A 17,766-nucleotide genomic window follows, 5' to 3' on the forward strand; every position below is an offset into this window, starting at 1 on the left:
TGACAAAAGTTGAACTTGTGATTTCTTGTGAATTTGCAAGTCTTCCGATTCATTAGTTGCTATTGGTAAAAGAATAATGCAGTAACAATAAAACTATTTACGCAAATATTTACTTCCTCACAATTACAATAAATAAATAAATATCAATATATACCAATTATTATCAAGCAGCATAACAGATTGTTATTGTACAGCTAAAATTACAGAAAACGACTGACGCCGGAGGCCTTGCACAGTCAAATAAAAAATGGCCACATCTGCTAATGAGTTAAAATAAGGTAAGACTTAAAAGTGCAGAAGTGCTATTTTTATTACTTATGTGTACATGTGCATATGATGTTGTCATTTGAGTACCATATTAAGTCTCTCTTTTAATTACATTTTGAGTAGTCTTATTGTACTTCACTGCCATTTTCTTGGAAGTAAAGCACATATTGTGATAGATAGAGGGTGTTGGAACATCATCTTGCTGTTGATCTTACAAACGAATCTGCACTCATCCAGCAGGAGAAGAAACCTCTCATCTGATTCACTACAATCAAGCAGCAACTCTCAGGATTGAAAACAAAGACTGTAATGCACCTTGCCACAATAATCGAGTCCCCTCAAAGTGGCTGCCCACAATATTTTTCCCTTGTCAACATGACAAAGAATGACAGTGCAACCCAATTTCCATTGTCTAAAATGAATGTTTAACCTCAAACACTTTCTTTTGATGAAACATATGAAAATGGACGATTGCTGAGGCAAAAACACAAAAAGTGACTTTATAAAGCAAAGTCTCTCAGAATAGTATTATTAAAGAAATGGCCATGAACTTAACATGCTTGAGACTTTGTCTCCACGTGTTTCATAGATAGATAAGTACTTACGCAGATGTGGTTTACAGCTATGAGTCAGTCTTCTTCCTCTTTGTGACAGCCTACCATTTAAACAGTTATACCTCCCTCCCACCACTGCTTCACATAAACCCACCTGCTATAACACGTCATGATTCCCTAGCATTTCAAGGAATTTTACCTCAAGGATTTTTTTTTTTTTTTAAATAAGAGTAGTTTTGAGGTCATATAGGAATGAATGTGTTTCCTGCATATTAGTTTAAATGCATACCACCAGGACAATGAACTTTAATCCATCAAATATTTTATTAAATGACGCTTAACATTAAAAATCTTAAAAGCAACATTCAAACTATAGGTTAAATGCATTTCTTTAAGATGTCAAAAGGTCAGTTGAAAACATTTTTAACCCTGATGCAAAAACTAACTAGTGACTAAAATTGATGCAAAGCTAAAAGTGAGTTTATTTCAAATTCCTGATGAAATCATTCATTCCTAAATTATCTGTATCATTCGCCTATCTAAAATATGAGCAATATACATGCACAAAGAGGAGCACATTTGCAACAGCTTCAACTTCTGCATTCTCCTACTTAACATATATCATTATTGTTAACAAAATTGTTAAAAAAACAGAACAAAGACAACTTTCAAGAACACAATATACATTCATTAAAAAGGGGAACTTAAAGTAAAAAAAGAAAAAGAATGAAAATAACTCTGAGGGAATAAGTTTGCTCTATGCAATCTGCGTGGAGGAATATTCAGTAGATTTGCTGAAGACTGAACTTCTGCGTTCAGATAACTGTCGAGACAAAGTGGTGCACTGGCTGAAGCACAATGGAAACTGCTCTTTTAAGACTTTAAGAACTGCTCTTCTGAACTTCTGTCCGGCAAAGGCATAGATGATAGGGTTAAGGCAACAGTGGCTTAAGGCGATTGTTTCCACCCATTGCATGGCAAGGCTTAAACTAGTATGCCACTCACAAGAAAGCAAGTAACTTTGCTTCTGCAGGAACATAAGAAACATGACAATGTTGTATGGAGTCCAGAAGACGAAATAAACTGCCACCACAGCCAGGATGAGTCTAATGACTTTGTGCCTTTTTTGTGATTTTATGCTGAGCAGAGTAGGGATGATCCGGGAATAGCAAAAGCCCATAATAATCAGAGGGAAAATCAAGCTCAGGAAGTTCATCTTAAGGTAAATAAATGACATCCAGGCTGTACCTTCAGGAAAATCAGATCCGCATGATGTTTTGGTGCTTACCTCCGTTTTCTCTTTGGCAAAAATAATATTAGGGAGGGATGCAAACAGACTGAGAATCCATACAAATGAGGCCAGAACCAAACCCATTTTTGCAGACCGATTTCTGGAAAGGATACTATGGGCATGGACGATGACAACGTAGCGATCCAGTGTCATAAGGACCATGAAGAAGATGCTACCGTACAGACCCATCATGAAGAGACCTGTTATGGTATGACACATGAATTTGCCAAAAATCCACTCATTCATGGCACTGTGAGCCCAAAAAGGGAGTGACGCAAGAAAGAGTAGGTCAGATAGGGCTAGGTTGAAGAGGCACACATCTGTCATGTTGGATTTTTGACGGTATCTGATCAGGACCCACACTACCAAGCCATTTCCGATGAAGCCAAGAATGAAAACGATGCTATACAGGGTGGGAAGGAAAACCTCGCTGAAGGCCTTTGTGTTGCCATTGTTGCATGGTGATGCAATGTCTTTGTCATATTGATTGTAGTAATCACCGTAGTCTGTTGTTGTAGCTTGGAGGGCAGACAAATAACACACTGTTAGGTTATATAATAGGTCTATTTATAATATATATAATATTTATAATATATAATGTATAATATGTTTATAGTGTATTATGAAATCTTAACAACATTGGTTTCTTTAGGTTTGAAAGTAGATAAAATAAAATGATACCCCAAGTAGGAACTTGAATTTTAGTTTGTGCTCTCCTGACATCTACTGGTCAGACTAGGCATGGTTTTCTTCACATGTTGTAAACTGACGACTTTTGAGATGTTAAAATGTTCACCTATATGACTTCTTTCGTGTTTAAAACCATAGTTCACACAAAAAACATGAAAATTCTGTCATAATTTACTCACCCTCAAATTGTTCCAAACCTGTCTGAGTTTTTTTTTTCTAATGTTGAAAACAAAATAAGATATTTCGAAGAATGTTGGAAACCAAACAGTAGATGGTTGAAATTCTTCAAAATATCTGCTTTTGTGCTGAACAGAAGAAAGAAACTAAAACAGGTTTGGAACAATTTGAGGGTAAGTAAATGACAGAACTGACGGAAGATGACAGTTTTCACTTTTGGGTGAACTTTCATAATAAAATCAAATTATAATAATGCAGGTTTTCCATTTATTTATTTTTAAAAGTTTGCTTTTTAACAAATTATTATTTAAAATTGTAATAATTGTTGTGACAAAAATAATTCAAACAAATTCTAATGTCCTATAAGTATATTATTAAGTAGGAACGACTTTTAAATGAAGCATAATTACATTGAATAGGCTGTTTAGTAACCTACCAGCCACAGTTCCTGGGTCCTCTGTCATCTCTCTTGGTTATGACAGCTGAATCTGTGAATTTTTTAGTGATCCTGTCAGTCAAAAAGCTTTACAAACAAAGGAGGTGCTATTTCCTGAACCTCCCAGAGGCGGGTCCTAAACTCACTTTAATGCCATTAAAAAGTTCAAACTGCTGTCTGTATCATTAAATACATTCATTTGGAATTCACATTAGCCTTTTTACAGTTTTTCTCAATTGCTTTGGCTCAATTCTCGAATTAAACTTTTTTTTCCCGAAACAATAAGTTCAGATCTCTGAACAATTAGCTTCTTGTTCACATCAGATTGGAATTTCTTATTGATTTGAGCAAATTGCAAATGCTTTGGCACATGTGTGCAAACAGTAAGTACAATTGTCTGCAGTTTGCACAACTAATTGCATATGGCTTGTTGATCAAAACTGATGAGCCGATTCTCACTTAAACTGTCAAACTTCACAACTTCTCAATCATTTTTCATCGTGTAAGCCATCACATTCAAAACGATCCATTCAATTATGAAAAATTGGTATACACGCATGTATATTCCATAAATATCTGACATTGACATTGTTTGTAATGTCTGCTAAATTGGCAAATGACCTCTAATTGCAATACAATTTCCAGTGTGGCTCACATGATGACAAAAATACTTTATATTTTGGTGGCCTTGGCCAAATTACTGACACGATAACTAGGTTTTGAAGCATGAATTAAATGTTTTGGGTGAGTAACTACATTTTGCAGACATGCAATAAAGTTCTGAAGTTCCAGCAAACAGTTGTGACATTTGCACTCACAGTTTAGAGAATGTTAAGATTGTTTCGAAAAATGTGCCAAAGCAATTGAGAAAAACTGTAAACTGAGAAATTAGTAGTGGCATTTCAGTTAAGAAAAAGGGGCATAGGCCTACAACTGTAATTGCAACTAGATAAAAAAGTTTGTCAAGACAAACTTTAAGTTGGCTTGAGAAAGCCGGACCAGAAAGTTTGAAAAAGATTGAAAAGTTTAAGAAGTTTAAAAAGTTTTAAGTTTGATGGTTTTCAGTCTGAAATAGTTTGAAGTTGAAAGTAGGTTTAAAAGCTTAAAGTTTGAAAGTTTTAAAGGCAATATAGTCTGTCATAGATATATAGATAGAATCAGACTGAGATAGATAGATAGATAGAATCAGACTGAGATAGATAGATATAGAAAGAAAGAAAGAAATAGTCAGATGATAGATAGATAGATAGATAGATAGATAGATTAAATGAGTTTGAATGAGTTAAAATGGCTTAGAAATAGTACATGGTATGCACTTTAATTGAGTCAGTGTGTTTAAATTTGAATGTTGACAGTTGGAGTTTGACGGAATGTTCAGATCAGCCAAGACTGTTCAAATGAAGTCTATGGGATTTTTCCCAGTTTTAATCGTAATTTTTTAGGAAAACTGTAAGTCGGATCAGTCTGAAAAGATATAGCAACCTGAGTCAGAACAGTCTGAAGGTCTGGACCGAGTTTGGTGGTTCTAGCTTTAAAGCTCTAGGAGGAGATACTGTTTGCATTTTTGGTCAGAAGAAGAAGAAGAAGAAGAAGAAGAAGAAGAAGAAGAAGAAGAAGAAGAAGAAGAAGAAGAAGAAGAAGTTTAAAAACAATATCAGTAAGTTGGCTTTCTCAAGCCAACTTAATAAATGAATATGCACACACACAGACACAGACACATTTAAATATCATTTGATTAAAATAAGCATTAACACAGAACAATTTGTATATGTAAATTTGAGCTTAAATAAGCTTTTATGTAGCTTATTTTCTATGTAAAAATACACATTCCCAGTACTTCAAATGTCTTTTAACTTTTACAAAAGTTCACCTGCTGTTACAAGGCCCTCTTATCTGTCATTCTGGGAAGACAGTTGTAAAGTGGTTGGGGATTTGATTATTCATGTTGTTCAGCAGCGTTTGTATCTGCAGACAAGGAAGGTCCTGTCCTTCAATTTGTTATATAATATTTCTCAAAGTTCTTTATGAATAAATAGACAACTGTAATGCGTCCTACATGTAGATTGACACTTCTGTAGTGTAACAGCAGGCTATTTTATTCATAAACTGACAAAGATTTTGACCAACGGATCCAAGGATCCTGCTTAAATGGGCAGGGGCGGGACATTTAACGGCGGGCGAGCCAATCAGGCAGACCGCAAAAGAATAATAAACGCCAGGGACGCTGGGAGTAAACAATATTTGAATGTTAAGGGACGGCTTTTTTGTTGCAGCTTCACGGTTACCATGGTAAAAGCTTGTGTTATCATAGCAGCTCCATATTGATATTATAAGACTTCTCCTGATAATTATGTAAAATGTACGTCTTGACAGTTACGCTAATGTTAACTGTTCTTTAGATAATCGCCTTTAGGTGGTGAAAGCTATCTATTGAGAGTCTCGCTGTATCAGTGTTGTTTACTGTAAAGCTCACGCGCTTCCAGCCGCTCGTTCTCTCGGGCGCGTTCTCGCGCACAGAATTCCTGACTCAGGCTGCCGTTGAGCGCGCGCTCGAGAAGCCGCGGGAACGGCGCTGCCTGCTGGACACTGTGGACAGATTAGAATAGAGCTGTGAGCTCCTGCTGTGCCGCCTCTGCTGTTGTCTGTCTATGAAGCCGAATCCACGTAAGTATTTCAGTGCTTTATATTTTGGTGGACGATATTAGCTTTACTTTGACTCGGAAGCTTTTTTAAGGTAATAGTTGTGTTGACTATACTGCATATGTTCGTAGTCGCTTTTGTGACAAGTGAAACGTTTGAATGCTTTTCCATATTTAAGAACAGAAGTGCGTACATCAAACACTTGCCAACATCTAGGAGCGCGGTGAATGGTGAAGTCGTTCTGAATAAGTTACATGACCGTGACACCTTGGTGCTGGTCAGCTGTGTTTTCTGTAGAGAAGTTGTTCTTTAACGTTACCTTGTTCTGCTGAAGTATATCTTCATGTTCTTTCTTTAAAGGTGACACTTGTATGAATAAGTGTGAAACCGAATTCCAATGTCCCCTCCTGGACGTACGAGTAAATTGCGTTGATACAAAGCGGATTTAGTTTATGACAGATGAATTTGGGAGACGCCACGATCAGACCTCCTGTAGGGTGAGTGTAACTTGTTATAGAGCCCTTAATAAATGTTAATTTCAGTGTTATAACTGCTTCTGTATCTATCTATCTATCTATCTATCTATCTATCTATCTAACTATAGACAGATGATGGTGCATTCTAGTGTGCATATTACATAACATTATAACACATTTTTTTCAAGCTACACTCTAAAAAATGCTGGGTTGTTTCAACCCAACTTTGGGTCAAATATGGACTAACCCAACTTTTGAGTTAAAAATTTAATGTAAAAATTTAACCCAACGGTTGGGTTAGTCCATATTTGACCCAAAGTTGGGTTGAAACAACCCAGCATTTAGAGTGTATCTTGATCACCATGTGTGATTAAGCCACACACCAATCACTTGTTGAACTCTTTTAAGTTAGTGTGAAGGTAACTGGAACATCAGGGTATTCTGTAGTGGAATGAGAAATCTGAATAATACACAATTAGATGACTTGCATAGATTAACATTCCAAATTCTGAAATTTGGTTTTATTTGCAATAACAGATCTAATAGTCTGTAACAAAAGACGTTGACATGGCATTTGACTTGTTTGGATAAAAGCTTTGTTCTAGCAGCTACATGAGAGAAGAGTAACTAGCAAATGAAAACAAATAACTGTCTGTTCATCTGCCAGTGATGCTTTTGTATTCCACCTCTCACACCTTTTGTCACCTCCGCTCTTGACTCAATAGCTCATTATTCCATTTTATCGAATGGCATGTTTGCTGAGCTTTTCTACCTCCAAATTAAGTACCTTAAATTGACTGTGTATTTGGCATTCAAGTCAGTCCTCATGAGAAGTAAACACAGGTGTGACAAATTCCTCACCACTGGAATTGCATTCTCACAGAAACAGAAACTTCTGGCGATGGTAATGTATCTCAGCAAGCCATTTAAATGTTAGCCAGTGTCCCCTCTCTGACAACACAACAGTCTGCTTTGTGGATCTTACCCATAGCCCCCCTTTCCTTTTATGTAATCAGACCCCATTACATAGCTAAAGCAGTGGACGATTGTGGTTATTTAAAGCTTGAACAGTTGTTGAGCATTCCCACCGCTATCTTCTCAAAATGTTTATGAGTATCCAATGAGATTCAGAATGAAGTAACTTTTGTTACATTCTTGGTCTCAGTTTTGATATTATGCAATGAATTTGAACAAAAAAAAGCAGACAGATTGAATGAAAACGCAGACCAATTATATATAACATACATAATCATATTAGGCAGAAATGTGATGTTTATCATTTTATAACACTTGTTGTTTTTGTCAAAACTTGTGATATTTGAACTGTAAAGCTGTTTAAATCATAGTTTATATGGTAATTTTAGAGTTTAGGATGTTACCATAGATAGTTTGCTACCTAGACAACATGTAGTTCTATTCTAATATCAGAATTTTGATATCTGTTTATGAAGTGAGTTTAAGTGTTAGCTCACGCACACCATCCCTTGTATTGCAACACTTTGTTAGTAGATGAAAAATTGAAGTCCCCATGAAATCAAAATTGAAGTTTTTTGGCTTTTAGTATGAATATGTAAGCCTTAAGGTTATCTATAAGCTAGTGTGCTCCAAAACAATGACAAAATTCACGTTTATAAGATATAAGCTTTCAAAACTTACGGTCTCTCACTTCCGCCAGTATGGATCAACGACATCACCCTGTACTTAAACTTCTCATCAAACTTTCTGTCCAATCAAATGCTCTCTAGAATCTGAAGCTTCCCGCCCCCTACATTATAAATAGATGCTGAAGCTGCTGCTGTAATCGGTCACTTGTTCACAGAATTGGTATTTTCTGTACGGTGAATGGCACGTAGTGCACTATATAGGGGATAGGGAACGATTCGGTGTAAATATGAGTATTTATGCGGTTTTAACCTAAAGCACAACAGCGTCCGTCTGTGAAGGAGGTAGGCTGTCAAACATACACAAGTGTTAACCAATTATAGCAGTGGGCGTTTACTTCCGAGTCTACATCATGCCACACCTATTAAAAACAGAGCGTTCAGATGAGCATGTTCAAAAACAGGACAAAAAATAGCCTATTACTTCTAAATTATGGTGTTTTTTTATGTAAAAATCTTGATAACATTATAAGTGGACCTTAGAGAACAGTACAAAATAAAAAAACAGAGGCAGTCCATAACCCCTTTAATTTTATGGAGCTACGAGAATACTTTTTGTGTGCAAAGAAAACAAAAATAATGACTTTATTCAACGCAGGAAGACTGACCGGGAAAAAAATAAATTGTTGAATAAAGTGGTTTTGTTTTCTTTGTGCAGAATGCGCACAAAAGTATTGTCGTAGCTTCATAAAATTAAGGTTGAACCACTAGTTTCGCACGGGCTATTTTTTTTTCTTAAGATATGTTTTTGCATTTATTTAGATAGGACAGTGTAGTGGCAGAAAATGAAGTGGGAGTGAGAGAGGGGGCGGGATCGGGAAAGGTTCACGAGCCGGGATTCAAACTCAGGACGCCCAAACCGCAACGACACTATGTCAGCGTGCTGCCCACAAGACTATTGGTGCCGACACCCATGGCTATTTTAACAGTGTCCTTACTACCTTTCTGGGACTTGAACATGGTAGTTGTGTGTTGCTGTCTATGGGTCAGAATGGAAAGCTCTCGGAGTTCATCAAAAATATCTTAATTTGTGTTCCAAAGATGAACAAAGGTCTTAGAGGTTTGGAACGACATAAGGGGGAGTAATTAATGATAACATTTTTATTTTGGGGTGAACTAACCCTTTAAATTTACTTTAGTCATAGGTGAAGCTCTGAACAGGTCTCAGGATTTTCCCCCCATGCATACATTTTCCTTTTGCATGTGGGTGTCTCACTCTTAATTAGCGGCTAATTGTTTTCTTGCTCTATTAGGAATTCTTACTCCTGCCGGATCTCACACTACAATGAATTGTTTTCCACTAATATACACAACACATCAGAATACAATGTGCACACAGTACAACAAAACACACAATTTGAAGTCAAGGCACATTTAGTTAGGGACTTAAGAGACATGGCCAGTAACTGTGTATTTTGTATTGTCTACACAAGCCGTTTGTGCTTGGACCCTGATGAGGCTTGTGGCTATATATGTAATATATGTATTGTGGCTTTCTCTCTCTTTCTCTCCATATATATATATATATATATATATATATATATATATATATATATATATATATATATATATATATATATATATATATATATATATATATATATATATATATATATATATATATATATATATATATATATATATATATATATATATATATATATATATATACACACACACACACACATATATACATACACACACAGTATATATAGCACAAGCAAATAAACAATTTTGAAGTCTGTGTACAACCAATTGGAGACTGTGATTTTTGTGTCATCAATGTCAGATTAGCTCCACCCTAAATTATATTAAAATAAAACAAATTGTGGTTGGTCGCTTTTCATCTCTTTCTCTTCTGAAAGAGTCTCTTTCTGTTTAAGTAGGTGGTTCTTGGCCAGAATAATATGCTGCGTGCCAACAACCTTATGCTAGTAGTGAAAAGTCTGGCTATGCAAGATTAAATTCCATGAGATCTGAACACTCATTGTTGAACCTATAGTCCAGAGTACTTCCATTGACACCACGGGCATAAACCTCATTTGTTCGCTTCAGTGCACAGCGGCTCATATTTCTGCTTTCGTATGTCAACCTCCCTGTCACTGGTGCTTAAAATAGAGCCCACAACAGATAATCCTGTCCATCAGCTGGACTAACCACTGCATCTCTAAAACCTTCGCCCTGTTCACACCCACCACAATCCTCACTGGAGCTCATAGACACACCCTGCATATGAACCATAACTCCAGTGTCTAATTTTCTGAAAAGTGATGTTTCAGTTTTTGCTTAGAAATTATATTGCTTTTAAAGGGGCCATATGATGTTGATGTCTAAAAAGAACATTATTTTGTGTATTTGGTGTAATGAAATGTGTTTATGCACTTTAAGGTTAAAAAAACACATTATTTTCCACATACTGTACATTATTGTTTCTCCTCTATGCCCCGCCTTTCTGAAACGCGTCGATTTTTACAAAGCTCATCCGTCTGAAAAAGCGAGGTGTGCTGTGATTGGCCAGCTATCCAGTGCGTTGTGATTGGCCGAATTCCTCAAGTGTGTGACGGAAATGTTACGCCCCTTACCATACTGTGATGCCATATCCCGGAGCGACGAGACAAAAACGTTAAAACCCATTATAAACAAGGCATTTGTTGCATCCAGTGGGGACATAATTAAGATTTACGGGGATTATAATGACTTACACTGTCTTTTTACGCGTTGTGTTGCATCGCGCCGCGTAAACATAAAACCATGTCTGCATTTGTGATCGGAGAAATGACAAACAACAAGCCCTACTCTACACTGCTCAAAACTCGCGTTTGAATCATCAGAGGCAAATTCTTTAAATATGAAAACATACTTGCAGACTGTGAGCCAGAACAGCCGGCATTGTAGTCTACTCTCACCAGAGCATGTGAGCGAAGCGGAGCGGTGTGACGTTTTCCGCTCTATGGACGTGCGCTCCACTCAGTCGCTCTAACCGCCCAAGCAAGCGCTCCGTTAATATTCCGCTCACGCTCGCCGTAAACCAATTCCCGCTCAGATCCCGCTCCGTTCTGTAAAGAACAAATTAGATTATAAATTACTGCTGCCTATATCTAGCCTACATTCTGTAGGACTACCTATTGGTCCGGGTCAGTTTTTTTTTAAATAATATTTTAATAGGCCTAAGTGGTGTAGGCTAATATCTTCTGTACTCTGTAGTTCTGTATTTAGGCCTATATACAGCTGTGTGTTAGCTTAGGTCTACAGTTTAACTGAGATTATTTAATAACTACGGAGCTCCGAATATAATTCGAATTAACAATTCGTTTCTACGACGTCAGCAGGTTTTATTATTTTTTTTAATTAATTTATTATTATTTATTAATTTTAAGCAATAATGATTTTAATAAGTAATTACGAAATATAATAATTCGTTCCACGATTTAGGCCTATCTGAACTCCATAACTGCTCTACTATTCTCGATCTCTACAGATTCTCGATCTCGAACAAGCAAATCACCAAACGGCATTCTGGGTTGAGCGAGCGGAGCGGAATCTTCAGAAAGGCGCTCTGCGCTCTTAAGGAAATATTACCACTCCGCTCCCCGATCCGCTCCGCTCCGCTCACATGCTCTGACTCTCACAGGATCAGAAAACAGTCCTCCATAAAATGCGCTGCACACATCTGAATATTTGGGTTGATCTGTTCTGGAACAGTGTTGTAAATACAACTTAACCACTGATTTCTAGTCGTGTCCTCTTTTGGAAGGCTAAACAAAGTATTTTCGTTTTCACAACTAAACACACAGCGTCTTCACAACATGGCGGCGGCGGTGGGAGCAACAATAAAGTTACTCCTTCTTTCTTTGCGTGAACATTTGGGCGGCGTTATGCAAGTCTTCCCACATCGTGACGTAGACATGTGGGGGCGTGTTTGAACTAGGCGTTTTAGGAGGGCGTGGACGAGTCTTAACTTTTATAAAGAATATCTGTTTGGGTTTGCGGGATCTTATCTATTCACAAACAGCTTGTAACACTCCAAAGAGAAAGGAAAACTTGAAATCGCATCATATGACCCCTTTAAGACTCTTTTCAAAACTTACACTTATTCTTTTGAATATACTAGGTAAAAATGCTTCACAAAGCTCACAAATGAGCATGTCTCATATGTTGAAAGATGAGAGACAAGCTTTGCATATCTGGTAGCAGCACATGGTCTCTCTCTGAATATCAGCTCAACAAATATAACAACGTTCTTGGCACAAGCATGTCTGTGTGGTCTGTTAGTGTAGTTCCACATGTGAGGAGCATGACCAACTTCATATTTGTTCATGTGAACTAGGCCTAATCCTTCACTCACACTAAATCCTTCACTTGTACAGTAGATCGAAGACCATGTCAGGTCACACTGGAAGACCAGTGTATTTTTAGATGGATATTGCAAGAGATTCAAACTCACTGAAGAGTTTAACCCTGATGAGAATGGGATATAATAGTGTCTATGTCTTCTTCGGACTTTGGACTGCATCGTGCTTGTGTAATAGCTTGCAATGCCACAACTATTTTGGGAGTCTGCTGTCAGGCGGTGTTTTAAGAGATCTATTCAGCACGCAATTCAACAGCCTTTATAGTGGAAGCTACACATCACAGAGAGTTTGTCTCAGTTATCTTATTGCCCAAAAAGCTGACCCAAAACACTGTATCAGGGCTCCAGACAAAAAAAGTCAAGTAAGGAGCCATTGGCTACTATAAGAAAAAAACGTAGGCGCCAAATTATCTTTTTAGGTGCAACAGAATAAATGTGCTTTATTTTTTTTATTATTATTATAATTTTTTTATTTATTTTTATTTTTTTTACATTTTAACATTTCAATCATACTGTCATGTGTTTATGTCTCATCTTTTCTTGAATTTATCAGCATTTTAATCCATCTTGTAGATGAACTGGGAACTAAGGTTCACTTGAAGTGGGAACTAAATGTCTTTTCCAACTTGAAATATACAGTCACAAAGAAGTGTTCATTACACAGAATCTGTACCAATATCATGGACCATAAGAATCACTTGGCCACTGAGTGTAGTTTGGGCTCCTCCTCAATGCATCCTATAAATGTTGTCATGTCTTTCACACATCTAGTCAGTTTTTCTTCATTAGTAAAATGCAATTTTATAGGAAGAGTTGAATCATGTAGACAACAGGTTAAATAAAAATTTTAACATCCAATAGCGCATAAATATAGCAAAATGCTCCTCTTTATAGATATTTAGCTGACTGATGAGCTTATAGACACCGAATGGTTATTCTATAGTATATAATACAGGTAAATGTATTATTACGTTGCAATGTTTACAAGCTTTACCCGTTTTCCGCAGTTTGAAACACTGAATGATCTTTTACATGAGACATTTCAGTAAGTTGTACTATAGGCTCTCTTATAAAATAGCCTACCTTTTGATGTTAATTCATGTTCATTATGTACTATAGTAGTAAAGAGAAAGATATAATGGGTTCACTTGGCATTTGAACTGAGGCGCTAAAGCGATTGCGCCTGCCGCATTAAAGAGCGCCAAAACCGTATTTATTGTTTGAATTTCGTTATGAATTTGGCAGAATGTTACACAGCATATAGACTAAGATCTTGATAAGAAGAAGCCATATTAGTAATGATTATAAACTAGAATTGTTAACGATATTGCCAATATCCACACAGCTGGCAGCTTTACCTGTTGTAGTTTGTTCAAGTTGTGGACTTTTACTTGCATGTCTCCATCATTTCGATCTCTCTCATGCTGCACAACTGGAGCTGCTTTTAGCAGGTGTGCCGTCAACGCTGCTGTGCGGCAGAGATGAGCACTGTTTGAAACACTTTTTTCCAATAAAACTTTGATGCACATCGTCTCAGTTTAATATGTGACCATAACAAAAGATGTGATTGGAAAACAATCAGGAAAAAAGGCATTACATGCAAATTTTTAAGTCATAACATGTAAATATATAGTCTCCAGTGGCGACCTCAGCAAAAACTTCACTCGCAAAATAATATATTTGGTTGCAAATGCGACCGTTTTAGTCGCAGTCTGGAGCCCTGCTGTTGGTGTTGGAAAAAAAGCAGCTTTGGCGAAGGCTAAGATTCATTGCAAAGACCATTAATTCACAATTGTGAACATGCTGATCAGAGACTCATTGTTTTGCCCTGTGACCACATTTACGATTCCATAAATTTGTCTCAGATAGCATTGTCAGGGCTCCAGACTCATTCTTCCCACTGGTCACTCTTTTGCGACTAACTTTCTCGGTTGGTCGTAGGAGCACATAATTTGGTCGCAATATTTTTTTATTATAATTTTTTTTCCCGCTACAACATGGGATTAATCAATGCATGCTTTATCATAGTTTATAGTTATATGGAAACGAAAGTGGTTAACATTCAACCCATTCTTTTTCATCAGTATTATTTGTGATTTGTATTTTGTGAATGGGAGATCCTCTTTTGCTGTGTTATAAGCCGGGCTTTGGGTGCTTTCACATTCGAATTTGCGATCTTGTCACGTTTTACAAGAAAAGATAATTGTCTGTTTTGCTTACATACACCTTTCTCTTTTTAAGACTAAAACAAAAGATGGATTCATTGTTATCTTTTCTGTTATTGTTGTAGTGCTTTTTAATTAAGAATAAGATACAATGACAAACTAGCTTACAAAACGTTTATTAACAAAAACGAATAAGATGAGGCATGGCATACACCACATGCTGTATTATATACTGACTAATAAATCAAATAAAAGAGAGCCTCCATAGCGTAACATGAGGTAAACAGCAAAGATAACAAGCTTTTTAAAATGAAAACAAAAAGAAAAGTAAAACTAAACTTGCTGTCGGTGATGGTGCTTGCATGTTTTTTCCCCACATGAATATCAACATGTTCACCCTCTCTGGTTTAAGAAGTGGCCTTTTACTTTACTTTAGCATGAAAACCGTCCATCGTTTCCTCAATATTTGCGTCATTTTTACTGCGCACACCTTTGCGTTCGTGCTGACATGGCAAGTATAAACCAGGCTCTACTCTACTAAAGTGCTGCACAGTTTAAACGAGTAGCGCGGTTTCGTTTGCAGTTTGATGTTTCTCATATGCAACAGAAATGGCAGTGCTTATGAGTTGAACAACGCAGTGGTCGCGCCAGTGTGACCGCACACAAAATTTAGTCGCACAGGCAGAAAAAATTGTTGCAAAATGTGACCATTTGGTCGCAGTCTGGAGCCCTGATTGTAGCCAAAATCACAAGGTGTGCACTGTGCTGAACTTGATGTTATTGAGGTAATGTTGTTTATCATAGAATCAATGTAACTTTGGGCTAATTTCAGATGGCAAGGGGACGCTAGTTGTACAGTTGCTACACACACACACACACACACACACACACACACACACACACATACTGTATCTTCTGATATATAGTGCTAAATGGACATTATAACTTGTTAAAAATGTCAATTATACATCTTTGTAACTATCATCAAAATTAAAAAAAGCCTAAAAAATGGTTTCACTTTTTGTGAAAATTGCTATGCAATTAAGGTAACATTCTGACAGCAACACTGTGTCTATACCAGATGCGACAGTTGTGGTGTCAAATCGTGCCACAAAAGCTTAAAGCTGTCTACACTGGACTCAAAATAGAGCGGAACATCAGTTTACTATTGGGGATTTGCGTCGGATTCAGTGTAGACAGAATCACCGATTAAAGGGTTAGTTCACCCAAAAATGAAAATTAGCCTATGAATTACTCACCCTCAAGGCATCCTAGGTGTATATGACTTTCTTCTTTCAGACGAATTCGTTTTTGTAGGAAAAATAGCTATATTTAAAACGTAATAATCACTTTAATCTGTTAAAGTTGGCTTGCGCCAACAGTTGTACACGGAAGCAGTTCCGGGCGGATGACGTATGAGGTTGGCGCTGCGCATGCGCCGGTGAGTCTTGTGAAAACCAACGTTTGTTTACAGGTTCAAAGGAAGCAAAGTTTCCTTACTTTAGCAAAGGAAAACCAGTCTCCTCTTGGCTTATATCGAAATCTTCCAACATTCTTCTTTACAAATCCTCAATTTGTACTTCTAATTCGTGACCGTTGTTTTATTTTGATCTCTCCACTGCGCTTCTGCGTTCGTCACTTCTGAGCGCCGCATGCGCAACACAGACCTCATATGTCAATTGCCCCGGAACTGCTTCCGTGTACAACTGTTGGCGCAAGCTAGATTAAAGTGATTATTACATTTTGAATGTGGATATTTTTCTTACAAAAACGCATCGATTTGCTACAGGAGGCCTTTGTTCAACCCCTGGAGCCGAGGTAGGGCTGCAACAAACGATTATTTTGATAATCGATTAATCTAATGGTTATTAGAACGATTAATCGACTAATCATCGATTATTTAACTGATTAATCATTAGACATTTATTGATTATTCGGCTTTTGCAATTAGTTAAAATATTTATACATATTCTAACAAATAAATTAAGGTAATTACTTAAGCTTTTGAAAGTCATATTATGTAATTACAATTATACAATTAATTTATACAAATAAATATATTTGGCACACAAAATGAGATGACAGAGAAACTCTCTTATTCGCCATTTAATTAGCTATATGAAAAAGTAACTGAATGACACATTCTGCCTAACATCTCTTTTTGTAAGTCATATGTATAAGAACAAAATAAAGGTAAGTGATAGGACGTCTTATTTTTGGATAAACAATTTTATTCACAACATAATCTCTCTTAAAATACCTTATAGGGTTATGATAATCAAAACAGTCCTGAGCTAGATCAAACCAAACTAAAACTTTAATGAAATATTTTTTTCCCCCACTAATAAAAAGATTTTATCATTAGCTAGCTCCACACTGGAGAGCTGCTTTATAACAAAAAATCAAGTTATAATTCTAACTGAAAGCGACACTGACTCTAGTTTTTCATGTTTAATACTGTAAAGCTGCTTAATTTAAGGCCATCTATTGCATAAAGTACTGTTATATAAATAAACGTGACGTGACTGGACTTTTCTTTACTGGAGTGCCAAACTTCAGAGTTCGTGCAAACATCCACATTGCTGTAATCAAATGTGTTCTTAAGTGTTGCTTTCACACTGTGGTCAGTTTTTGTTGTGTTTATTTTGTTATTGAGAGGAAAGCGCGCAGCATATATTAACATATTCATCCAAACGCTGCTCAGCAGCTTCAGGTTCGGCTGCGTTTACTCTGAACTGAAGCGCTGTCTTCTTCTCTTGAATTGAATCCGGGAGGGCTGAATTACAGTCTTGCGCTACCATGCCACACTGGTCAAACCGCGTTATTGCAGGCTCTCACATTAGGTCATATGAGCCCAAACGACTACTCGACAACAAAAATATTTGTCAACAATTTTTTGTTGTCGATAATGTCGACTAATCGTTTCAGCCCTAGCTACAGGAGGCCTTTGTTCACCCCCCGGAGCCGTGTGAGGCACTTTTTATTATGGATGGATGCACTTTATTTCACTTCTTTTGGACTTATGCACTGCAACACCCGCTGACTGCCATTAAACAGC

The 17,766-nt window shown here is 36.9% G+C and overlaps 2 protein-coding genes across 5 annotated transcripts in view; one reads left to right on the forward strand and one right to left on the reverse strand.

Annotated features, from left to right (window-relative positions):
• Window positions 1-1,571: 1,571 nt before the first annotated feature.
• On the reverse strand, window positions 1,572-3,461 carry LOC107684222 (C-C chemokine receptor type 2-like). Its single transcript, XM_016480437.1, has 2 exons — window positions 3,416-3,461; window positions 1,572-2,630 (listed from the first exon to the last, which is right to left on the reverse strand). Exons 1-2 carry the CDS (start codon window positions 3,441-3,443, stop codon window positions 1,579-1,581), a joined length of 1,080 nt encoding a protein of 359 aa, XP_016335923.1. The 5' UTR covers window positions 3,444-3,461; the 3' UTR covers window positions 1,572-1,578.
• A 2,504-nt stretch (window positions 3,462-5,965) lies between these two features.
• cobl (cordon-bleu WH2 repeat protein) overlaps window positions 5,966-17,766 on the forward strand; it is a 122,488-nt gene continuing 110,687 nt past the window's right edge. For 3 of the 4 annotated variants that reach the window (XM_016480432.1, XM_016480435.1, XM_016480433.1), the window contains exons 1-2: window positions 5,966-6,079; window positions 6,416-6,552. In XM_016480432.1, coding sequence (XP_016335918.1) covers window positions 6,515-6,552 — 38 coding nt within the window. In that variant the 5' untranslated portion in view covers window positions 5,966-6,079; window positions 6,416-6,514. The remainder of the gene's footprint in view (window positions 6,080-6,415; window positions 6,553-17,766) is intronic. The other variant, XM_016480436.1, reaches the window with a different exon arrangement.

This window comes from Sinocyclocheilus anshuiensis, unplaced genomic scaffold (assembly GCF_001515605.1).
Source record: "Sinocyclocheilus anshuiensis isolate Anshui unplaced genomic scaffold, SAMN03320099.WGS_v1.1 scaffold113, whole genome shotgun sequence".
In the NCBI taxonomy this organism is placed as follows: Eukaryota; Metazoa; Chordata; class Actinopteri; order Cypriniformes; family Cyprinidae; genus Sinocyclocheilus; species Sinocyclocheilus anshuiensis.